This window comes from Elephantulus edwardii, unplaced genomic scaffold, assembly GCF_000299155.1.
Source record: "Elephantulus edwardii isolate Elephantulus edwardi_28Jun2011 unplaced genomic scaffold, EleEdw1.0 scaffold00556, whole genome shotgun sequence".
In the NCBI taxonomy this organism is placed as follows: Eukaryota; Metazoa; Chordata; class Mammalia; order Macroscelidea; family Macroscelididae; genus Elephantulus; species Elephantulus edwardii.
In genome coordinates, this window is record NW_006400306.1 from 130,166 (window position 1) to 156,269 (window position 26,104).

A 26,104-nucleotide genomic window follows, 5' to 3' on the forward strand; every position below is an offset into this window, starting at 1 on the left:
TGGCGTACGCCCTTCCCAATTTTGAACCATGCAGTGTTCCCTTGCTCTGTTCTGACGACTGCCTCCTGGTCCAAGTATAAGTTTCGCATTAGAAAACCCATGTGATTTACTACCTCTGAGAAACCACTGGCGGGTCAGCTGTGAGTCATTTTCCACTTGCTGGTCTATAGCAACAACAATAATGATCATGAGAATGGCACAGGACTGGCAACATTTCATTTCGTTATATGGAACAGCTTCACTTGGCTTGGCTTCACAGTCAACAGCAGCCAGGAAATCAGAGGACAAATTTCACTGGGAAAGTCTACTGTCATAGACCTCCAGAGTGCCGAAGAGCAGTGATGTCAGCCTGAAGACTAAGGTGTGCCTGATCCAGGCCATAGTCTTCACAATTGTGTGCTGTATGTCAGAAAGCTAGAAAATGACTAACAATAACAGAAGGAGCATTGATGCCTTTGAGCTGTGGTGCTGGAGAAGAGTATTGGATATACCATGGACTGCTAAGAGAACAAACAGATTCATCCTGGAGAGGATGAAACCAGGCTGGTCCTTGGAGGCAAAGATTCTGAAGCTCAGAAATACTTTGGACATGTTCTAAGGAGGGACAAGTTCTTGGAGAGGGACATCATGCTTGGGAGGGTGGAGGGACAGCGCACGAGGGGAAGACGCTGGATGAGATGGGTGTGTCAGACAATAATGTTGGTGCAAGATAGGGCAGGGCTCAGAGCTGTTGTACATAGTGTCGCTACGAGTCGCAAGCAACTTGATGGCACATAACATGAATGGAAGCTGACCCCACAGCCACTGCCAGCGCAGGTGTGCTTATTTCTCTCTGAGCTCTTACAATAGTTCGTATCCTAGTCTAGGCCACTGGATTCCTGTGAACGCACCTTTGGAAACTCTTCAGAGTAGGTGACAGAGCTAGTCACAGAGCCTGCCTCTGCTGTGCCCAGGGGTGAACCTTGATGTGTTAGGAAGTAGACTTGGCACTGGGGTGAAAGTTAAACAAGCTGTGTGTGTGGCCCTTGTTTGGCAAGAATGATGAGAAAGATTAGTAAAAGCTGAATTGTGTCCTTGGGCAGCTCACCTATCTATTTTATCTGTTGAGTGAGTCTAATCTCTAAGCAAGAGAGTGAGGCTGAATTAGAGATTGATTGCAAAGTGTTTTGCAAATTGAATGTGCCATGACTTATTTGCAAGGTGACTCAAGCTGCTGGAAACTGTTGCGCAAATAATGCTATTAACTGCTTTTTCCTTCAGTTTATTTTCCTCCCTAAGAAATTGTTGTTATGTGCCATTGAGTGGCTTACAACTCATAGCAACCCTATGTACAACAGCTCTGAACCCTGCTCTATATCCTGTGCCAGCCTCATCATCTCCGACACACCCACCCCATTACCCCAGTCAGTCCATCTCATTCAGGGTCTTCCTCTCTTGTGCTGCCCTCCACCCTCCCAAGCATGGCTGGTCCCTCCTTGCAACATGCCCAAAATATGTTTGGCAAAGCTTCAGAATCCTTGCCTCCAAAGAGCAGCCTGGCTTCACCCTCTCTAGGATGAACCTGTTTGTCCATGGTCTATTCAGTACTCTTCTCCAGCACCACAACTCAAAGGCATCAATTCTTTCTATCATCCTTAGTCATTGCCCAGCTTTCTGATGCATAGCAAGTAATTGTGAAGACCATGGCTTGGATCAGGTGCACCTTATTCTCCAGACTGACATCGTTGTTCCTCCAAGAAATTAGGATTTTAAAATTACAGTGTTGTTACATGATGTCTAATCGAGTACAAGTCATATTGACCCTACAAACAACAGATCCAAATCCTGTCTTATCCTGTTACCCTCATCATCTCTGGTATAATTGAGCCCATTGCAGTGAGATTACAATGTAATACCCCCAAAACCAAACTTGCCTACAAGTGAACCTGTAGGACATAGTATATCCTCCCCCTAGGGTTTCCGGACCTTTGTAGAAGCAGACTTGCCACTGGTTTCTCCTGGATTTCAACCACCAATCTTTTGGTTAGCAGCGAAGCACTTAGGCCTCTGCCACTAGGTCTCCTTCACCATGAAATACACAGTATCTAAACAGACTTTTGGTAATGGTCAGTATAGTTATTAGCACCTTAATTCTCTCTCGCTTAAAATGCATCTCTATTGTTGAGTACTGTCAAGTTGGAACCAACCCATAGCTGACCCTCCAGCGGGTTTTCAGAGGCAGCTAATCGAACGGGAGGAGAGTGCCCGTCCTTCTCCCTCAGAGCGGCTGGCAGGTTCGAACTGCATGCATTTGAGATTGCAGCACAGGTTCTTACCACTAGGCCTCTACTTGAAACATTTAAAAGTCGTTCATAATGTGCCATTTTACTGATTCAGTGCTGAGTCAGTGGGAGGGAGGAGTGGTACAGATGTTTCCTGAAGGCCGAAACAGTGTTCAGATACTTTTAGCTAGTCATGGCACGTGGACACACCTGATTTTTGTCATCTTTCTTTCGCCTTGTTCTGTGTTGAGGAGGACCTTTCAGACACCTCAGGAAGGATGGAGACCCATCCTGGGTCCAACATTTTGGTGCTGCCTTGCTCCCTGCTCCTAATTCTGAGCCACTTCAGCCTTTACCACAGGGCCTTTACACACACTGTTCTCTTTGCCAGGAATGTTTTCCTCTTTTCTCCCCTTAATCTCTCAACCTGCTTGTTTCTAGTTGATGGAAGTGTTCCTCACTTTATTGAGCAGGTCCACTACTCCTTGTAGCCTTATAATATTCTGACTATATAGATATCTAGATATTCTTCAGTTCTTGTATGTGTCCTTTGCTTATATGTATGATGCATTAATGCTTTTCTCCCCTTCTAATCTAAGTGGGGCCAGGACCTTGACTCTTTGTTCATTGTGATGTCCTCTGCACCTGCCTTGGTAAACGTTTGTTGAATGACACTGCACATGCTTGCTCTCAATCCCTGCTTTCCTGGTGGTTTGTAGCCTTATTCTCTTTCCTCTCACCCTCTTCACTCCTTCAGAAGCCAAGCATTCAGTTGGAGAGATGGAAAAGACCAGGGCGCTAAGCCAAAATATGACTGCTTTTCTTTGCTGGTTAAGTCCCTGTCACAAAAATAGTCACTGTCATGGAGTGGTGGGCTCTAGCGCCTGGAATGTGGCCCTGGATCTCTTTTTCAGCCTTATGATTCTTGGGAAGGCTGTACTCACTGCTGCATTGTCAAGACTCTGGAAACTGCAGAGACAGATGATTCCCAAGTGTCAACACTCAGTTGTACTGGGCTGCCACTTGATCCTCTGCCTAATTCCATCTGGCCCTAAATTGGTTGATCATGAATTTCTAGTCATAATTACTTTTTAGTAACGCGGGTAAAGACTTGGTGAGACAGTGTTCCTTGCATGTCCAGACTTCTTAACATCTATCCCCATAGACGAGACAATTTTATATATTAGAACAGTCTAGAGTTGGCATTCTCTTATCCAGCATAGTTGGGAGGTCGAGCTCTGGAGACAGTTGGCATTACCTAGACCGCTTTTCTTGCATCCCAAAGCCTTAGAGTGTTTGACTCCTTTTGGCTCAGAGAATACCTTAGCGCTGGTACCCTGTGTAAGCCCTGTCAGACCTTCGAGTCAATGCAGTGAGCTCTTTGTGGGAGATGCTAGGGTAGAAAAGAAGTTTAGATGAGGTCTCCTCTTCTGGGGATGTGGTCAGTAGTGTTTATAAACTTTGGAGTTGATGTCAGGAATCTAAGTATTTATCTTGAGAGCATTCATTCATCAAATATCCCCCAGGCTCTTTTGTATGCCAGGCCTTGTGTTGTTGTTGTTGTGTGCTATCAAGTACAGTTTAACTCACAGCAACATAATGTGACAATTGAAATGCCACCTAGGTTTTACTGGGCTGTAATCTGGCAGCATAGTCTGTAGGGAGTTGGGCTGCTGACCCAAAGGCCACACCTGCCTGGTAGTTTGAATCTCCCCAGCTCCTCGGGAGAAAGCTGGGCAGTTTCCTCTTGTGTGATTTACAGCCTTGGAAAGCCACTGGGGTTCAGCTGAATCAGTTCTGACTTGACAGCAGTAAGTAGAAGTATGAGTCACCTTTACACATCACCATGCCTTTCCTCCCTTTGAGCTGAGGGGTGAGTTCACACCACCAACCTTTCAATTAGCAGCTGACCATTTGGCCTTTGCGTCACTGGGGCTTCCAAGAGATGGGTTGAATGCTCTGACTCCAATAAGAAATGGGATCTAGCCCCTCCCTCCATGCTCAGACCTAGTGGAAGAAGTAGAAATGTAGAGAGAAATGAGACTTCTTCACTTAAGAGACAACACAGACAGAGGCTCTGATCTGCCTGGCACAGTCACGGAAGGTCCCACAGTGGAGGGGACTTTTGAGTTGGGGCTTGAAGGCTAGTTGTAGGATTTTGTCAGACTAGAGGGCAGGAATGTCTTAGGAGCAGTGTGTGAAGGTCATGAAAGGACCTGGTACTTAGACAGTGGTCAGAAGGTCATGGTACAGGATCACCACAGTTGACATGCATCATGGGATTTTAAAATGTCATGCTTGGGGTTAGGGATCCCTGCATGGCTCAGATGGTTAAGCACTGGGCTAATAAATGCAAATTTAGCCGTTTGATCTCTGCCTGAGTACCTCAAAAGAAATGCCTGGTACCTGTTTCTGAAAGAAAATGCTTTCGATCACAGTTATATCGGAAAGAGCTGGGTTCACCATGACTTAGAAGGAGCTTAACACTTGATAGCACCTGGTTAAACTTGGCATTAAACAGTAACTACAAATCTAATTGTATCTGGTAAAACTTTTTAAAATGCGGCTCATAAATGACTAGTAGTGATCATGTTCTGGTGGCCCAGTGGCAGGAAGCTGCGCTGCAATCCTGAAGGCATCTAGTTCAAATCCACCAGCTGCTCCGTTGGAGAAGGAGGGACATTGTCAACTTCCGCGCGATTAACTGCCTTTGAAAGCCTGGCTGAGGATCAGCTATGGGTCGATTCCGACTTGAAGGTCCGGAACAGCACTGAGCGTGTTGTCAGCCCTCACTACACAGCTGACTTTATCTGCTCATCCGTCATCTCAGACTGCCTATGAGCAGAAGATTATCTTGATTACAATGATATTGTTAACCATAACTGTATGTGACTTAATGAGCACCTATTGTGTACCAGGCACAATATAGGTGCTTTGTGTCTGTCACCTGTCATTTTCACAATGAGTAAGTTACATATCTTCTGTATTTTATTTAAAGAAGTAATGATTCAGTGAAACAGCTTTGAGAGCAGTGTTGATGGGTGCTGACTTGACTCACAGTGGCCCCATGAAACACAGATAAAAACCTTGTTCTGCTCCTTGCTCTTTTCACCATCTCTGGTATGCCCGATTCTGTTTTTGCGGTCCCTGTGTCAGTCCCTGTAGTTGAAGGCCTTCCTCTCTTTTACTGACCTTCTCCCTTTCCCAGTATGAAATAGTGTTCCAAGGACTGATTACTCCTGATAACAGCCCCAAAGTGTCTTTCCCCGGCCTGGCCTCTAAGGAGCACTCTGGTTGCGCACCCTCCAAGACAGACTTGTTTGTTCTTTTGGCAGCCCATGGCGCAGTCACTAATCTCTACAACACCACAGTTCAAAGGTATTGATTCCTCTTTAGTTATCCTTATTCATTGCCCAGCTTTCAGATGCATAGGAAATAATTGAAAGAACCATGGCTTGGATCTCATACACCTTAGTCTTTAAACTGACATTCTTGGTTTTTAGCATTTTACAGAGGTCCTGGACAGCAGAGTTCCCCAGCACAACATATCTTTAAAAAAAAAAATTCAAGTGGTATTACAATTAATGTTGATTGTGAATCCAAGTGAAAAGAAATTGTTGACCGCTTTAGTCTTTCTTTTTTCCACCTGTCATGATGTTGCCTATTGGCGCATTGGTAAGAATTCTTTTGATGTTGAGGTATAACTCATAGTGGTCTTCAGTAAGTGCTTCAAGTCTTCTCTCTCTGCAGACAAGACTGTGTCTGCTGCTCTGCACAGGTTCCTTCTGTTCTGACGCCACTCTCCTCCTTGTCTAGTCCAGCTTCTCAAATGATTTCCTCACCACTTGTCTGCTAGATTGCCATGTTGTGTGCTTGCATGTTGCTGTCATGCCGGAGGACATGCTGCCAATATCTCATCTTGCTCATTTTTTAGTGATGCATAATACTCCATTGTGGGACTGTACCACAGTTCCTTTAACTATTCCTCCCTGGGTGGACAGTGAGGTTGTTTCTAACTCTTTGCTATTTTGAATAATGCTATAATAAGCATGGATGTCAATATGCCAGTTTGTTTTGGCAACTCTTATCAGTACCTATGTGTTAACAAGATTCTCACTTCCCCAAAGTCACACAGAGAGTCAGTGGCCAAGCCAGGATGCGAACTGCAGTTAGTCTCCTTCTAAAGTGGGTGCTCTTCCAGCATGTTGTGTTCCTCTGTGAATTAACCTGTCGTCGAAATGACACCAAACATATTACCCACTAGCGTCAAGTTAATTTCAACTCATGGTGGCCCTGTAGGACAACACAGAGCCACCCTAAGTGTAGGGTTTCCATGCTGGGAGTCTGTATGGAGCTGCTTTCCCAGATGCCTTAATAACAGCACTGCTAGAACTTCCCCAAGTGACACAATTACTCCAGTATATCAAGGAACCTTTCACTTAGGAGTTGCAACCTAACAAATAAGCAAAGCTTCTTTTCAAGCATATACATCCAGATGAGTATTATCATTCGAAGACGTTGCTTGGGAAGAGGAGAGTGTACTTGATCCATTGTTTCTGCTCCTTGTTAATTATCTGAATTCCTTTTGGAGTACTTACAAATTAAGTAAGAAAAGCCTTCTCATTACTTTATAATTGTATATAATTTTTAAGCAAAACAGTTCCACCTAGTTTACTTACACATCTTGTATACTGAACTTGGCTTTGACTGCCTTCTGTCTGTTTCCAGAGATGAACTCTCCTCTCAGTGGAGATGTGGCTCTGTATACTTGCAAGGCAGTTCGAAGAGCATTGCTCTAGAGGTTTGAGCCATGAAGCAGCATTGGAATTAGTGAATTGCCTCCCAAAGGCCCAAAGGGACCATTTAAAGGATATACACCTCATTTGAATGTGTAGTTTCTGTTTTTTTTTAAAAATCATTATTGTTACTTCATAATTACGTATTTTCCTGGCTGTGAGTTCTTTATAAGGGCTAGAATTCAGAGGTGCTCAGTAAGCATGTGTGTTGAATGAATAGGTGCCAAGTATATGTAGACATGTACTACTAAAAATTCATGTGAAAGATACAGAGATTGGAGGAGTTTCAGATGATAAAAGTGGAGTTTCTTAAGACTCTGAATGTTCTTTTCCAATACTGATCTTGGGTATTCTGGCATGCCTAATCATACTGTCCTAGGATCAAGGTGACTAGAGCTTAAGATCAAAGCCTTGAACTGAATTCAAAAGAAGATAAGATCTTTGTAACTGGTGATTTGTACTTTGCCAGCTAGGACCTAATAAAAATGATTGTTAAACAAGACTGTTAAGCTAATGTGACAGAACTTTTCTCTTTTATAGCATTAGTAGCAGCTCACAGAGCCAACGTTTCGAATTTGCAAAGTGCTTTTATAGATGCATCAGGGTTATCAGGCTGATAAATCAGAAGGGGAAGGAGCCTTAGAGGAGAGTAAGTAACTCCCCTAAGCTCACACCTCTGACAAATGACAGGTGGGGGCACGAATGCACATCTCACTGGCCTGTGTTCTTTCTAGTCTTTTCAAAGTTTTTCTTAGTTGCAATTGAGTTAATGCTCTGCATAGTGACACTCTGTGTATGGAGTAGGGTTTTCAGGACCTTTGGAGAGCAAACTGCGAGGTCTGCTTTTTGAGGAGACTTGGTGGGCATTTCTTGGGGTTTAGTCAGTCAGAGCAGTAACTTGTGTCATGCAGGGCTTCCGGCCATTTGAAGAGTAGTTTGTAGGGTTTGTTTGTTTGTTTGTTTGTGGGTTTTTTTTTTTTGCTTTTGAGCTCTCTTATATGCAGTAGTAAACATTTTTCTATCAAACCAGTTAACATTGCCACTAAACTGCATTGAATTTTGTGAATAAGACACTGCTCAGTGTTTACGGGGTCTTGGTGGCACAGTAGACATGTTGCCACAAACTTTTATATTGATGACCGAGCTTCGAAACATTTTGCCATCATTTGTGGCAAGATGTTAAGAGTTGGACTGCTAATCGAAAGTTTGGTGGTTTGAACCCAACATTTGCTTCATGGGAGAAAGAGCAAGCTGAGTGCTCCCGTAGAGGTTTCGAGCTTGGAAAGGCCTGTGGGGCAGTGCCATCCTGTCCTGTGCGTTTTCTCTGAGTCAGGGAGGACTTGGTGGTAACAGTGTATTCCCGAACAGTCTGCCAGTGCCCACTAGCAGTTAGTCTGTTGGGGCCATTCTCTCAAAGTGTAGACAGTAAGTCACCTCCAAGGCTGGGCCCCTAGGAAGACCGGGAAAGAACCATGAAGCCAGCTCCTTGCACTAGAGAACAGTGACAGGGCTGGAAGGAGGCCAGCTGTGTGATTTCATTTGTGGTAAATAGATACGAGAACTTTGACAAGCACTTTTTCTTCTCTTGCTCTTCTACTGGAGACAATGCATTTCGGCTTGAGCCGAAAGCTCCATTTAAATTCCAAAGAGGACACTAGCTCTGTTAAAGTTTGGTCTGTGTGACACTGCATGGTCTAGTGCTGTCCGAGCGGAAATACAGCTAGTGGGAGACTGACAGACATTTGTTCTATCAGAGTTTATAAGATTCTGGGGATAAAAAAGAAAACAGAAAAACAAAAAAATTCATTGCTGTGGAGTCAAAATCAACTCATGGCTGACCTCCCAGTTCGTTTTCTTTTTTTTTTTTTTTTTGGGGGGGGGTGGGCGGTTAACTTAATGCACGTTTACAGAGATTTTTTTATTTCCATACATTTTTCTCCCTTCCCACCTCTCCCCCCAGTTCACTCTTCTCTGAAAAGTAAAAGAAAAATTATTTTATTGGTTCAGCAGGTTTTCTGAGGTCCTAAATCTTGTGGGAGAAGATTGCCCATCATTCATTCCTGGAGCAGCTGGTAGATTCAAACCACTGGAAAGACTAAAAGTCTCAATTCAGGGCGCTGTCTCTAGGGAAAAGCTTTCTCTCTTTTTGCTGGATCTGGAGGAATATCTTTGTCCCCTTTCAGTGTCCTAGTATTCACCTGTAGGCCTGACACTCCTTGGAGAAGAGGAGGTTCACAGTGTATGGCATGCATCCCAAGGACATGCTTCAGTACTGCTGCTATAGAAGTGTTGTCTGTTTCCTTTTTCAGTTTTATTAATGTTTGTTTTATATATTTTGTAGGTCTTTCATTTGGTGCATAGATATTATTGTTATGTTCTCTTGTTCTATTGACCGTTTAAGCATTACGTAGTGACCTTCCTTGTCCTTTGTGATGGTTTTTGCATTGAAAATTATTTTATCAGACATAAATATTGCTACTCCTGCTTTTTTCTGGTTGTCATTTGCTTGGTATATTTTTTCCCCACCCATTTATTTTTAGTCTTTCTTTATCTTCATTTTTCAGGTGTGTCTCTTGTAGACAGCACATTGATGGATTTTGTTTTTGAGTATTCAATAGATGTCATTCCACTGTCTTCTTGCATGGTTTCTGCTGAGAAATTGGCATTTCATCTTATCTGTTCTCCCTTATAGGTTACTTTCTGTTTCAGAATTCTCTCCTTTGGTTCTGGCAGATTTGATTATGATATGCCTTGGTATTTTTCTTTTGGGGTCACTTCTATATGATATTCACTCAGCTTCTTGATTATATATTCTCTTATTCTTCTTTATGCCTGGGAAGTTTTCCTCTAGTAATTCTTCCTCAACTTTTCGGTACCTTTACTTTCTTCCTCCTGTTCTGGGATTCCGGTGATGCACATGTTATTTCTCGTGATGGTGTCCTACATTATTCTTAGGTTTTCTTCTTTTCCCTTCCATTTTGAGTCTGCTTTTTGCTCTAGCAGATCAGTAGTGACAATTTTGTCTTCTGGTTCTCAGGTTCTGTGTTCCATCTCTTCAACTCTTCTCATGTGTCCCTCCATCATGTTGACAGCATCTGAAACATAGGACCTCATATTTTGGATGATGGTTTCTTATTTTTCCAGTACAGTTAATGCCTTGTTTGTTTTATCTGCATTATTTTGGATTGTTTTTTTTAAGCTCCTTGTGGGTTTTGCTTGCAGTATCCTATAATTCTTCAAGTTTTTCTTTCATCCATTGAAAATATTCAGTCATTTTTCTTTTAAATTCAGCATCAGAAAGTTCCATCAGACTTCCTGGCTTTAGAAAATCCATTGACACTGTTCTCACTTTTGGGGGTGATATCTTGTGTTGGGTTTGTGTAGTGTGTGAGGTAGACTGATTCTTTCTTGACCTTGCTGTGGTAGAGTTTTTCATGCCTGAGATAATGATAGGTTCTTGATCTGAAATCACTGCTTCAGAAGAGGGTTAGGCAGGCACATGCATGCATGTAGGGTGGGCACACACATAGATGCATGCAGGGGCAGGAGGGGGGAGGCACACATGCAGATGCACGGGGGGAGGGGCATGCATGGGGACCTGAATGGAAAACCAGGAAGCCTTGGTTTTCCCCTAGAGAACTGGGTCTGCCACCCCAGTCAAGCACCAGCTGGCTTACTCCCTACTGAAGGGGTCCCACGTGGTTCAGCAATCAACAGTGATCCTCCCCTAAGTACCTCACGCAAATTCCCGCAGTCCTGCTTGCGGGTGGGTCCCACTACAGCTCACTGCTCCTGGTTGAGGCTCTCTGCTCCCCCCTGAGGCACGCTGCTCCCCGCTGAGGCTCCTTGCTACCATAGCTCCCAAACTAATTATTTTAATAATAGTTCTCACTCAAATTCCATCTGTCCTGCTCACACTGCGCATGTTGTTCTTGTGGATTCTGTTTTTATATTTGGAATTTAAATGCCTCAAATCTTTTGACTATGAATTTGGTTTTGATTTGTTTTATTTTTGTTTCTCTTCCATCTTGGTTTGTTTTTAATTCATTTCTTATAACTGTGTTCTTGCTGCCTCATACTATCTTCTTGCTAATAATACTTGGTTTTAATATACAGTTCCAGTCATCTTTTGGGAATTGGTACCAGACTGTATAGTTGAGATTTTATTCCTTTTTTAATATTCTTGATAAAGCTCATAAGAAATGTTTCATTTCACTAAATCTTGTCCCTTGTCTGTTTTACTGTTCCTGGGGTGAGATGGGAAGAAATCTCATAGAGCTACTGCCGTCAGCTGAGGTACAGGGGTTGACTCAGTGAAAACTGCTAGTGAGGCTGACCTAGCCCGTTTTTATGTGGAACAGACACACTATGCTATTTGTGTTAAAATATTTGAGAGATACTTTCTTGAAAAGGAAAGCTATGTATCTTCCGCTTCAAAGAAAACAATTACTGTATTTTTTTGCAAATGGAAAAAAATTGGGCTTTGAAGGGAATAATAAATTTTTGAATGCTTTTACCACCATGAGGATGACAGCTTCCAAATATTTAATATATTTCTTTTTTTTTCAAATACTTAAGATATTTCTGATGCCGTGGGTGGTGATATTAACTGGTGTAATTTTTTAGATTATATGGTAAAATGTGTCAGTGTTTGAACGATCTTGTTCACTCAGTCACTGCATGAGACTGCACAAGTACAAAGGGTCCATTCAGAGTGCAGGAGACACCATCTGGTTCAGTGTCTCTGAAAACAAAAAGATTCCACATTGCCATTAACCTTTCAGAAACTACCACTTGTTGAGTTTCTATATCCTGTTAATTGTTCTTTTCTAACTGCGTATCTCTGTGAGATTGGCTTTCTTTTTTTAAAAAATCAAGCAAACACCAAAAAAACACACACCACACCCAAACAACCCCAAACTACACTAGCATCAAATCAATTCTGACTCCTAACAACCCTCCATTAGTTTTCTAAGGCTGTAAATCTATATAGGAAATGGCTGCTCATCTTTCTCCTACAGAGCACCTGGTAAATCCAAACCACTGACCTTTTGGTCAGAAGTTCAATGTGTTATGCCTTTAGAGCGCCTTTTCCTTTATATACTTACAGCATATTGGATGGGACGTAGATATTAGAAGAGACGTGTCTTCTGTTCAAAAACTGCAAAACTGGAAAGCAGTGCCCTTCTGCTCACTGACTTTTTTGCTTATTTGGTTTTTAATTGAGTTAATGAATCTTCTAAATACTAGTTTTTATATCTGTTGGGGATTGAATTACCATTTCCCCAAAGAGTCCTAACCCCTGATACTTACAAACTTCACCTCAGTTGGAAATAGGACCTTTGAGAATGTTATCAATTAAGATGGGGTCAGACTATATAGTACGATGGATACCAGTAGAGTAGATGATGCCAGAAAGTAGAGTGAGACAGAAGTGTTCTTCCCTTATGCTTCAGAAAGACCATAGTCTTGGAATTCTAGCCTCCAGAGCTATAAAATGATAAATTGCTATTGTCTTCAGCTAATTTGTTTGTAGTCATTACAGAACCCTAAAATTACAGAACATTACAGAACCCTAGAAAATGATGATGCTTTGATAGAGTACGTATCAGTAGGTGCATCGTTCTAATTAGGTGCTACTGAGTTGGTGCCAAGCCATTGTGTCCCATGTATAATAGAAAAAAACACTGAGCAGTCCTATGCTATCCTCAGAAGTGCTATCAGGATGGGCCTCATTGTTGCTGTTGCTATTTCAGTCCATCTCATTGAAGATTTTCCTCCTTTGCACTGACCCTTTCCTTTATGATGTATTAATTATGTGAGTCCCTGGAGAAAGACAGTAAGTAGAGTCAGCAAAAAAGTAGAACACGTTCCATCAAACAGGTTGACAGAGCAGCTTCAACAATGGGACCAAACATAGCAACAACTGTAAGGATGGGGCAGGACCAGGTAGTTTACTTCTATTCTGTCTACATGGGCTCACTATGAGAACCGACGTGGTGGGGCCTAACAGCAGCAACCATGAAGAAGAAGAGAGCTTTATCTTAGCAGCAGAGAACTCTCTAGCTGGAAGCAGGAGAGACGTGGCAGAAGGAGAATCAGATTTTAGCCTGGAAAGGATTCAGTATGCTATTGCTAGCTTTGAGTGGTAAGGCCTTACATGTGGGCCTCTAGGATTTTAGGGAAGCCTTGAGCTGATAGGCAGCGAAGAAGTGGGGACCTCTACCTTGCAGCCCCAGAATCTGCTAACAACCTCAGTGAATTGAAAGCAGCTTCTTTCCAGAAGCTTCTTGTAAGAGCCCAGACAGCCTTGATGTCAGCTTGTTGAGACTGGACAGAGAAAGCAGCTGAGCCCGCCTGGACTGGTGACCTACAGACCGGGAGAGGATCGGTTTGTGCTCAGGGTCCCCTTCTGAAAAGGGGACCTCTGGGTTTGCCTTCTTTCCAGATCGGTGATCCCAGCATTTGGCTACTTTGCTGGAACCTTTCTCACCTCTGATCTCTGTAGGTAAGAAAGTTGCTAGGAGTTGTCTCTGGTCGCTTTGAGGGAATGTCCCTTGCCGTGCTGCAGCTGGGGACTTCCTGTAGACAGCATGCTAGGAAGATAGTAGTTTCTTTCCTGCTCTCTGGCCCCTCACTGCCACAGCCTATTGGTCCAGACTCTCCCTTAAAGTGGGAGGGTCAAATCTAGCTTCCATTAGTAATTGCATCCTTGACAGTATAGTTCCACATTACTATTTTAAGGACATTCTCTTCAGGAATTTTCTTTTATGTGTGATATGAAAGCATGTGAGATTCAAGGGACTGGTGTTGTAGTCCATACTATGTTGGACTATCAACCAAAAGGTCAACGGTTCAAATCTACCTATGAGCCACTCTGAAGAAGAAAGATAGGCATTCTTCTCCTATAAAGACTTCATCTCAGAAACTTAAGGACAAGTCACCATGAGTTGGAGTTTACAGCAGTGAGTTTAGTTTGGCTTTCTTTATTTTGTTCAATTTTAAAAAAATATGCCAAGATGTTGCTGTGTATGAACGTGACAAATGGCTGCCTTTTTACTGGAACCTGCGAGAGAACTTGACCATATCTTGACGGTGGCTGCTTTGTCCAGACTCTCTGTTGTGAGGGAGTGTTCTTTCTGTCTGGAACGCTTCCTCGTCTCTCTTCCTTCCCTGTCTAGCAGTTTTCCATGTTCCCTCCAACCCCAGCTCCTCTCTTTCCCAGTACCCCAAAGGGAATCCATGTTTCCTCTGTGGGCCCTAATAGGCTCTGTCTAGAGCAACATCACCTGTCATGTTGTGTTAGGATTGCATGTTTCTGTGTGGACTCCCTCCTACTGGAAAGCAGGGAATGTGATTTAGTCTTCTTTATGTTTCTCTTATCCCCTAACACAGTATGTCTGCTACATAGAACTTTCCAATAAATGGTATTGAATTAGTGACTTGCTTATTTAAAATGTGGTAAGTATACATGGAACAAAACATGTGCCATCTCTACATTTTCCCATGTACACTGCAGTGACATTAATGACATCCATTGGGGGGTATAGCCATCACCACTCTATGTTTTCAGATTATTCCCTGACTGTTAACAGAAGCTCTTTGTACTGCTAAGCCCCTCTTTCCCCCTCCCTCCCATCTGTGTTGCGTACTTATCCATTTCCCTATTCTAGAGTCTGCATTTATATTTATTTACCCCATTTATATATCCTAACCTTTTTATGTAAGTGACACCATGCAGTGTTTATCGTGATTGACTTCTTTCACTCAGCATGATGTCTTCAGGCTTCACCCACGTGGCAGCATGCCTCGGGACTTCATCTCTCTCCATGGCTGAGTCGTGATCCATTGTATGTCTTGGACACCCTTCATTTGTTGATGACTTTCTGGTCATTTCCACCCATTGGCAATTGTAAATAGTGCTGCACTGAACATTGGTGTACATGAGTGACTATGTTGAAAAATATTGCTGTTATAACTCCTCGTTCAGTGTCACATGTTTGTAAAAAGGAATCCCCTTTAACCATTCTCTTTTCTCCTAGTAAATTCCTCATCTATGCCTGTCTGCTGCTGTTTTCTGTGCTGCTGGCCCTTCGTCTGGATGGCATCATTCAGTGGAGTTACTGGGCTGTCTTTGCACCCATATGGCTGTGGAAGCTAATGGTCATTGTTGGCGCCTCCATTGGAACTGGAGTCTGGGCTCGAAATCCCCAATACCGGTAATCCTGCTTCATAAAATTACTGGATTCTGTCCTGGAAAAAAAGTATCTTAGGTTCTTTCCTGTTTAAGTGAAGGCCATTTTCTCTTTCCATTCTCTGTGAATTTGTAAGACAGACAAATTGAGTCCTATTCTAAGTTTTAAAAATTAAATTATTTGCAGAAATTTTGTTACCCATGCCTTGTCATTTTGGGTGGTCAAGTTCCTAGATAAATCCATAGATTTTTATAAACTGACTAGGAGCATGGACAGAAAAATTTCCACTGTACTAGATTTTAAAGATGGTGTGAGCCTGGGTGAGCTGGAGGTCCGGTCTCCCCTCATGGGCAAGGTAAGGGGAGAGGGAATGGCCAGGAGGAGATCCATGAAGTGGCCTGAGGCAGCTGCTCCACTGAGAACAGTGTCTCTGAGACAACCTCACCTTGTTTAGTTCTTGGTTATTAATTTCAAAATAAGATTTCTACCATGTAAAAAAAGGCACTGCATACGTGTGGAGAATTCTTTTAGATGTCTTTTTTCAGTCACTACTTACAGACTTATGTCAAGAATAGTGGGCACTCCAAAGGTCTTGGGTAGGTGAGGGCCATTACTTTCATGGGTAACAGTTTGAAAGGTCTTAGGTTGTTATTAGGTCTTAGTTTATTATTAGTTTATTATGTAACTTTCATGGGCAACAATTTGAAAGGTCCTTTTTATCATTTTATTTTTGTGGGGTTTTCTTTTTTGTGGTATTATTTTCAGATATCTCATGTTTGATAATAAAAAATTCAGTAAGTACTTTAAGTTTCCTTAAAAGATTTTTTTATTGTTGTGAAATAATACACAACAAAGTAGATAGCAATTCCACTAGTTTCTGCATGTACCATTCATGCCATGGAGTTCATTCTTCAGTTTGTGCGGCCATTCTCACCCTACTTTTCTGAGCTATTCCTGCCCGTTACCAAGAACTCACTGTCCCCTAAGAGTCTGTTGAAACTTTGAAGTTGCTGTTGTCACTTTAAGCCCATATAGTTCATAAAAGAGCACAATGCTCAAAGCAGACTTATTTATTAGTTAAGCATGGTGATTATTTGTTTTTTCAAGTACTTGGGGGGGGATGTTGTGCTTTAAGTTCTAAAACTTATCTTAAACCACTAATTTCTGAGGTTCATCCAGCTTCCATGGCTCCAGAAAGTCTGGACACCATGCTGATTTAAAATGTTCTGTATTTTCACCCTATTCATCAGGACTTTTCTGTGAAATCTTTGATATAAATGTTCTATGATGGAAGCAGGACCCATTGAGTTCCTCAGGTCTTGTGACACAGGAGGAAAGTTGTTCATGGAGACAGTTGCCTGTCCATTCCATGTTATTGTTGTCAGGTACCAGCATGTCAGCTCTGACTGAAGCCTTTGCTACCCACACACTCTCTGCTGTGCACAAACCCACTGGAACGCTCACTGTGTCGGTCCATCTCCCTGAAGGTCTTCCTTCTCCCTTGCTCACCCTCGACTTGGCCAAGGACGGAGCCATCAGATAACACATCCAGAGTATGTGAGAGAAGCCCATGATAGTCAGTACTCTTCATCGAACACCACAGTGTGAAGGCACCGATTCTGTGCTCTCATTATCCATCTTTGGCATGCATATGAAGTAATTGGAGATGCCATGGCTTGGATGAGGCACAGCCTAATTTTTAAGTGGCTGGAATGGATAGGGAACTGCCAGAAATAGAAATTTTATCAGGAGACCATGGAACAAGGAATGTCATTGCCTAGCTTTGTGGTAATATTCAGTATTTGTCCTGTAACTGTTCTTTGATGCTTTTAAAAATTGTTATTGGTGGTGGTGGTGATATGTGCCATCGAGTCTCCTGCGACTCATAGTGACTTTATGTACAACAGCCCTAAACCCTGCTCTATCCTGTGTCAGTCTTACTGCCTCTGACACAACTACCCCCATTACCCCCATTACTGAATCAATCCATCTCATCCATGGTCTTCCTCTCTTGAGCTGTCCTTCCACCCTCCCAAGCATGATGTCCCTCTCCAAGGACCGGTCCCTCCTTGGAACATGTCCAGAGTATGTCAGACAAAACTTCAGAATCCTTGCTTCCTAGGAACAGCCTGATCTCACCCTCTCTAGGATGAACCTATTTGTTCTCCTAGAAGTCCATGGTACAGTCAATACTCTTCTCCAGCATCACAGCTCAAAAGCTTCAATTCTCCTTCTTTTATCCCTAGTCATTGTCCAGCTTTCTGATGCATTATCAAGTGATTGCAAAGACCATGGCCTGTATCAGGTGTACCTTAGTTTCCAGACTGACATCACTGCTCTTCAGTACTTTGGAGAGGTCTCTGACAGCAGACTTTCCCAATGCAATTCGTCTTTTCATTTCCTGGCTGCTGGTGTTGATTGTGGAGCCATGCAAACTAAAGCTGTTAACAGTCTCAATCTCCTCATCTCAAGTTCCTCATCATCTTCATGATGCTGCCAAATCAGCCCAGCGGTGAGTATCTTTGTCTTCTTGATCTTGAGCTTCAATCCATATTGAAGGCTGTAGTCCTTCACCTTCTGCAGCAAGCACTTCAAGTCCTCCTCAGTTTCAGGGAGCAGGGTTGTGTCATCTGCATAATGCAGGCTGTTGATGAATCTTCTTCTAATGTTAATGCCACATTTCTCCTCATAGAGCACAACCTCCCAGATAATCTGTTCTGCATAAGGTATGGAGACAGGATACATCCCTGGCGGACACCCTTCCCAATTTTGAACCATGCAGTATTTCCCTGCTCTGTTCTGGCGACTGCCTCCTGGTACAAGTATAGGTTTTGCATAAGTATGATCAAGTGTTCTGGGATTCCCATTCTTCTCAGAGTCAGCCACAGTTTGTTGTGATCCACACAGTCAAATGCCTTTGCATAGTCAATGGAACACAGATAGACATTCATCCGGTACTCCCTGCTTTCAGCCAAGATCAATCTAACATTAGATATAATATCCCTAGGACCATGGCCTCTTCTAAACCCAGGTCGCACTTCCTGGCAGTTCTCTGTTAACGTACTGTTCCAGACGTTTTTTGGATCATTTTCAGCAGAATCTTGATTGTGTGTTATATTAATTCAATAATTTCCACATTCTGTCGGGTCACTTTTCTTTGCAATGGGAACATACATAGATCTCTTCCAGTCAGTTGGCAGCTAGTTGTCCTCCAGATTTCTTGGCAAAGCTTAGCACATCCAGGACAGCATCTGTTTGTTGAAATATGTCAGTTGGTATGCTGTCAATTCCTGGGGCCTTGTTTCTTGCCAGTCCTTTTAGAGCAGCTTGAAGTTCTTCCTTCCTTCAGCACCACAGGCCTTTGCTCATACGTTGTTTCGTGAAATTCTTCAGAGTCCACCAGTTCCTTTTGGTGCAATGACTCTATATTCTTTCCATCGTCTTTTAATGCTTCCTGGATCATTTAATGTTCTGACCAAAGCATCCTTAAGTATTGCAACTCGAGGCTTGAATTTGTTCTTCAGTTCCTTGAACTTAAGAAATGCTGAGCAAGTTCAGCCCCTTTGATTTTTCTGACTCCAGCTGTGCACATTTCGTTATAATACTTTACTTAGTCTTCCCGCGCTGCCCTCTGAAATCTTCTGTTCATCTCCTTAGTATCTTGATTTCTTCCCTTTGCTTTGTCTTCTCGGCACTCTAAGTGAAATACTTATAGTCTTTTCTGACATCCATCTTGGTCTTGTCTTCTTCCTCTGTCTTTGTAATGAGCCCCTGCATTCTTCCTGGGTGATACCCTTGATATCCTCCCACAGCTCATCTGGTCTTTGCTCATGAGTGTTCAGAGCCTCAAACCTGTTCCTGAGGTGGTTTTGAAATGCAGGTGGGATAGACTCAGGCTATATTTTGGTTCCTGTAGATTTGATTTCATTTTCCTCAGCTTCAGCTCGAACTTACATATGAGTAGCTGGTGGTCTATTCCACAATCCACACCTGGCCTAGTTTTCACAGCTGATACAGAGCTTCTCCAGCGATTTTTTTCCCCGCACAGGTTTAATCAGTCTGATTCCTATGTATACAATCAGGTGAAATCCATGTGTATAGCCTGCATTACTTTTTCTCACAAAATGCAGTTGCAATGAATATATCATTGTGCAAAATTCTATCATTCTATCTGAGGCTTCATTACTGTCACCCAGTCCATGTTTTCCAACTACTGATCCTCCTTCTCTGTTCCCAACTTTTGCATTCCAGTCACCCATTATTATCAATGCATCTTGATTGCATGTTTGATCAATCTCTGACTGTAAAAGTTGGTAGAAATCTATTTCCTCCTCTTTGGCTCTAATTGTAGGTGAATATATTTGAATGATAGTGATAGTCACTGGACTTCCTTGTATGCATAAGGATATTATCCTGTCACTCACAACATTGTATTTTAAGACGGATCTAGAGATGACTTTTTAACTATGAAAGCAACCCCTTTTTTCCTCACCTTTTCATGTCCGGCATAGTAGATCATATGATCATCTGATTCAAAATGTCCCATGCCAGTCCATCTCATTTCGCTAGTACCTAGTATGTCAATATTTATGCATTCCATTTCTTTCTTAACAATGCCCAATTTTCTTATATTGATGGTTCTCACATTCCATCTTCCAATCACCAGTGTCTGCTTACAGCTGTTCGTCCTTCTCTTTGTTTCCATACTTGAGGGCTCAGCCGCAGTTGCCATATCTGATAGTCTAAGTGTGCTCCGTTGTACACAGGGTTTCAAAGGCCTGCTGTTTTGGAAGTCCTTATTCCTAGTCTGTCTTAATTCGAATGCTCAGATATAGAACACTATCTGACAGACAATCATTTTATATAAAAGAGTAGATGAAAGACATTTCCTGAATTGTAGAAATAACCAATAGAGTCAGTGTTGCCCCCCGCCCTTGACACGTGTCTTGACTCACCCCTTTGCCTGCTCCGCCAGCATTCCCTTCTACTCCCACCTACTCCATTCAGCACCTCTCTCCCTCTCTCCAGCCGTTGATGTGATGGCTTATATCTCAAGCTTTCTCAGCTTCTGTAATTCTGAACTCCTCAAGCTGCTGCCAGTTTCATGTGCTGCAGCCAGTATCTGTTGCGTTTAGGAGTTTGTAAGTCCAAATACCAGATACTAGTATTAGGGAAGGCTACCTATCTCAGATGGTTCTGAGGGGAAATCCTTTGCCTTGAACTTCTGCTGTAGTTTTAAAGATTAGACTCATTAAGAAGAGGCCACGGAACAAGGAATGTCATTGCCTCGCTTGGTGTTAATATTCAGTATTTGTGCTGTAACTATTCTTTGATGTTTTAAAGATTAGACTTCTTTACATTTCTACTTGCTTTTCCTTCACTTGTCATCAGATTTACACGTCATATTGAAATATCAACATGAACTGTTGCTTAGAATGCAGACTGTGAACTGAGTGTTTTTTATCCCCTTTCAGAGCAGAAGGAGAAACATGTGTGGAGTTCAAAGCCATGTTGATTGCAGTGGGCATCCACCTGCTCCTGCTGATGTTTGAGGTGTTGGTCTGTGACCGGATTGAGAGAGGAAGCCATTTCTGGCTCCTGGTCTTCATGCCACTGTTTTTTGTTTCCCCTGTATCTGTTGCGGCTTGTGTTTGGGGATTTCGACATGACAGGTCACTAGAGGTAAGAGTTCATGCCTTCAGTAATGCTGTATATAATTAAGAACTTATTATGTAATCATTATGTCTGAGTAATGTTTGGGTCAATTATTTGAACATAAATAGCTTGCACTTGATTAGAAAGAGTCTGGTCCCTTACTCCAGGTCATGTGTTGGGGGGAGTGGGAAACATCTTAATCTTTTTATACTTAAAGCACAACTACACATGCAGTAGGTAGATAAACAAGGATATCTAATATCTGTAGCTTAACATTTCAAGGAGAAAAGAAATATCCATAAAAGCTCCCCCTGCTGATAGTGGTTGCAGAGCACACCAAGACCCTGAGCTAAGTTTTTCGGCCCCTCAGGAGTGGCCTTTGGGCTGTCTCTTGGTGGCCCCCTATTACAGCCGTCACGTGAACCCCTGCCTGTCTTCCAGAACCACATTCTCCTTTCTTGCTAACCATCCTCTCGTCCTTGGGAGCCCCTTGGACTTGGACTTTTTCCACACTCTCCAGAAACTCTGGTCTCACGCTAAAGAAGACAAGATAACAGTAGGTTCGTGGTGCACATGTCTGAAATCATCTCAGACTCTTCTCACACATGGTGACCCCCGCCTCTGTCTTAGGTTCCTTTTCTGGATGCCTCTCCCTCACCACCTTTTCATCAATTGCTGTTTCCTAGGATTCCGAGCTTGTTGGCAGTCTACACATGCGGTCTGAATGGTCATTGGCACAGTCCCTGTTTTCACTACTGCCTGGGTGCTGTTGACTTCCACCAACGCCAGATTCCTTATCCAGCCTCCCTCCCTCTTTGTTCCTTCCTTCGGTGAAAGACACATTTCCACCCAGTCCTCCAGACTGTTCCAGTTTCTACCTCTCTTTTGTATCTTCCCTCTATTACTTGAACTAACAAAATTAGACCGAGCTTTAAAATCAGTTCCAGACCCTGAGATCCAAAACTTCCAGGTGTTACCTGTGTGGTCAGTGTTTTCGGTTAGGAAGGGTGAGCTGTGGCATTTTGGTAGGAAGTGGGTTGGTGGATAGGACTGTGCTGCCTATTGGCGGACAGTGCTCAGCCCTGCCCAGAATACATGAGTAGGCTTTTTCCTCCACCACCAGGTCTTTGTGCCTTTGCACCTGTAAGTACCCCTGAACATTGATGAGACACTGAAAGGGTTACCTGTAGACAGAGAAGAAAGTGGAAGAAACTTGTAAATATTTGGAATTTTGGTCTTTAGAAAGCAAAAAGGTATACATCTAACTAATATCACACGCCAGCAAAACCCTACTGAAGATTATTCAAAAATAACTGGAGCAGTACTTTGACCGTGAACTACTAGAAATACAAGCTGGGTTTAGAAGAGGCTGTGGTACTAGAGACATTATCACCAGCGTCAGATGGACCTTAGCTAAAAGCAAAGAGTACCAGAGGAATGTTTATCTGTGCTTCATTGACTATGCAAAGGCATTTGACTGTGTGGATCACAACAAATTGTAACCTTGAGAGGAATGGGAATCCTAGAACATTTGATTGTATGTATGCAAAACCTATACCTGAACCAGGAGGCAGTTGTCAGAACAGAGCAAGGAAACTGTATGGTTCAAAATCAGGAAAGGAGTGCATCAGGTATATGTCCTGTCTCCATACCTTTTCAGTCTATATGCAGAGCAGATCAGTCAGGAAGCAGGACTTTATGAGGAAGAATGTGGCATCAGGATTGGAGGAAGACCCATCAACAATTTGTGATGTGTAAATCACACAACCTTGCTTGCTAAAACTAAGAAGGATCTGAAGTTATTTACTGCAGAAAGTCAAGGACTGTAGTCTTCAGTATGGATTGGAGCTCAACATCAAGAAGACAAAGATTCTTACCCTTGGGCCAATTGACAGCACCTTGATAGATGGAGAAGAGATTGTGGTTGTTAACAGTTACAGCTTTCTCAGCTCCACAGTCAATACTCTTGGCACCAGCAGTCAGGAAATTTAAAGAAGAACTGCATTGGGGAAGTCTGCTGTCAGACATCTCTCCAAAGTGCTAAAGAGTAATGATGTCAGTCTTGAGACTAAGGTGTGCCTGATCCAGGCCATGATCTTTGATGCATCAGAGAGCTAGTCAATAACTAAGGATGACAGAAGAATTGATGCCTTTGAGTTGTGATGCTGGAGAAGAGTATAGAGCATACCATGGACCTCGAAGAAAACAGATGGGTCTGTTTTAGAGAGGGTGAAACCAAGTTTTTCCTTGAAGGCTAGGATTTTGGTGCTCTGTCCCACGTACTTTAGGCATGTGGCAAGGAGAGACCGGTCCTTTTAGGACATCATGCTCGGAAGGGTGGAGGGTTGGCCAGTACTTGGAAGACATCATACTCAGAAGGGTGGAGGGACAGTGCAGGAGAGGAAGACCCCGGATGAGATAGATTGATACAGTAACTTGGGCAATGGAGGTAGCTGCGTCAGAATCACTGGACCAATAAGCAGCATCATGATAGAAGGAGAAAAGATTGAAATTATCAACTATTTCGTCCTACTTGGATCCACAGTCAGTAGCCTTGTTACCAGCAGTTAAGAGATCAGGAGACAGTGCATTGGGCAAGTGTCCTCTCAGGAACTTCTCCAAGTTACTGAGGAGCAGTGATGTCAGTTTGAAGGTGAAGGTGTGCCTGATTCAGGCCATAGTCTTTTCAATCATTTGTACACTGGAGAACTGGATAATGAATAAGATAAAGAATTGATGTCTTTGAGCTGTGTGTTGGAGAATAGTAGTGAATATCCTATGGACTACCGAAAGAACAAACACATGTGTCTTGAAGAAAGGGTAGCCAGAATGTTCCTTTGGGGCAAAGATGTTAAAGTTCTGTCTTCACATACTTTGGGCATGTTGTTAGAAGAGTGTATTCCTTGGAGATGGACATCATGGCTGGGAAAGCAGAGGGATGGCTAAGGCAAGGAAGACCCTCAGCCAGGTGGATTGACACACTGACCGCTGCAACGGTCTTGAGTATATCAGAGATGAGAAGGGTGCCCCACGGTAGGACAAGTTCAGATCTGTTGTCCATAGGGTCGCTCTGAGCCAGACTTAGCAGTCCCCAAAACCAACAACCTCTTTCCAAAAAGTACTGAAAACTCTGAGGATGAGTTCTCTGTCCACGTGGAACCACAAAGAAGAGGACGGGATCCATGGCAGAGAGCCGGTTAGGAAAAGCGGGAAGCTTAGGGATGGATGAGGAATCAACCCCACAGCAGGAGGCCCTGAAGGATGACTGAGTCCTTCTACACTGAGAACCCGGAAAGCTGGGCTTTGTATGCTGTGCTGGAAAGTGCATATTTTTTGATTCTGAGGCTTTAGAGTGCCAGTCAAGGTATCGTCTCACTGGCTAGTTTTCCCTGCCGGGTCGAGAGCAGGCTGTACGGTGGTGGGGAGGTGAGGAAGAAGCTGTGGAAGGAGGGGAACCTGAGCGGAGGCCTTAGTAGTAGGGGACTCAGGAGGAGGGAGTGGGGTGGAAGGGAGTTGATGAGTGATGCTGAATGGTGTTTTCCAGCTTCTTGGTTCCAGTGATGAGCCCGTTGTGGTACTCTGCAGAGAAGGGGAAGGGCAGTTTGGGATTCACCATGGGGTCCAAGCTGGGCCTAAGTGCTCAGAAGGCAGGCCTGGTGGGAGACAGCCTTGCAAACCAGCAAAGAGAAGGCCATGCAGAATCATTGTGTTCCCTCCCTCATGCCCAGTTTGGAGCGAGTGAGGGAAAGTAGGGATGTGTCTGCCAGTGTGTTTCTGGGGGAAAAAGGAAGACTGAGTTTCAAGGTCTGTGGAGCAACTCCGTTGGAGGAGCAGGTGGGGCAGGAGGGCGCTGAGGGCTGTGAGGAGAGTTTGAGGCAGGTCAGAGCAGCCAACCTTGTCAGGGTGTCAGTGGACAGCGGGTGGCCACGGGGTGAGTGCAGGCCTCATCCCGGTGTGTGAGGCTGGGCACAGGAGGTAAGGGGCTGAGGGTCCAGTGCAGCTCACAAGCATAGTGGGGCAAGCTGGGCCATTGGATAGGGTGGCTTGATCTGCTCTGGAGGTGGTTTTCTTTTTAAGGGAAAAGAACTGAGCAGGTTTCTGTGCTGCTGCAGGCAGGCTTGAATGAATCGGCAGGGCTAAGACGGAGTCAAGAGCCCTCTTGGCCTTGTGGTAAGGGCTTGTACTACCAACCCAAAGGCAAGTGTTTCAAATCCACCAGCTGCTCCATGAGAGAGAGCTAGCAGTCTCCTCCTCTGTGATTTACAGCCTCTGCAAACTCACTGGCGGGGCAGCTGTGAGTCGGTTCCGATTTAGTGGTAAATAACCTTGAACAATAAGGTGGAGTAAGGAATCAAGACGATTACAGGGCAGAGGGCTGGGTAACAGGGAGCTCACGAATGGTTGAGGACCTAGGTGCTTGCTGCTGGAGCCGGAAGGAGGCTTGAAAGCCATCCACCGCTCAGGCTTCAAGCCCGTAACGGGTGGGACAGCCACCTCGCGGAGGGGGGACATGGCATGCAGCAGTGCCTGGTTTCTGTTGGGGACAGCACTTGAGTGCCTGCTGTGGTGCTGAAAATCAGTGTAACATTAAAAAGTTTTCCTGGTTGCAATTTTAATTATCTCACAGTGTGCCAACCAAATCATTCCAGTACTGGTCAGCAGGTTAATGAATTCTTCTCTTCCTTTTTAGTTAGAAATCTTGTGTTCCGTCAACATTCTGCAATTTATCTTCATTGCCTTAAGATTGGACAAGATCATCCACTGGCCGTGGCTCGTATGTAATTTTCTAAATCCTTCAATCATACGCTTTTTTTCCCCTTGTAAAAGTTAATTCCTGCTCATTGTAGCAGACTAGGGAAAGCTACCCCCAGTCCTGTAAGCAGAGCTAATAGATTACTATGGAATACTGCCGTGCAGTCTAACAGAGAGACCTGTCCTGATGTGCACAGCATCTGTAAATGCACCTCAGGAAGAGGCTCAGAGAAACCAGTCTGAAATTGCTTGCTGCCTGATTCCAATTCTCGGACATTCTAGACGGTGCAGAAGTTTAAGGATGTGTTGCCAGGGGAATAACTGAGGGCTCTGTGCTCCTGCACAGTGTTTGTGGGGTGTCAGGACTGTTGTGCATCCGTTTGGCAGCTGTGGTTGCATGAGATAAAAGTTACATGTGTGGTAAAAGTTCTCTAACTGTACATAA

The 26,104-nt window shown here is 43.5% G+C and overlaps 1 protein-coding gene across 1 annotated transcript in view; it reads left to right on the forward strand.

Moving 5' to 3' along the window:
- Window positions 1–26,104, forward strand: part of LOC102847329 (transmembrane protein 185A-like) — a 31,327-nt gene that overhangs the window by 2,555 nt on the left and 2,668 nt on the right. Inside the window, exons 2-4 of the mRNA XM_006903296.1 lie at window positions 15,100–15,276; window positions 20,727–20,934; window positions 25,598–25,681. Of these exons, the coding sequence (XP_006903358.1) occupies window positions 15,100–15,276; window positions 20,727–20,934; window positions 25,598–25,681 (469 nt within the window). The remainder of the gene's footprint in view (window positions 1–15,099; window positions 15,277–20,726; window positions 20,935–25,597; window positions 25,682–26,104) is intronic.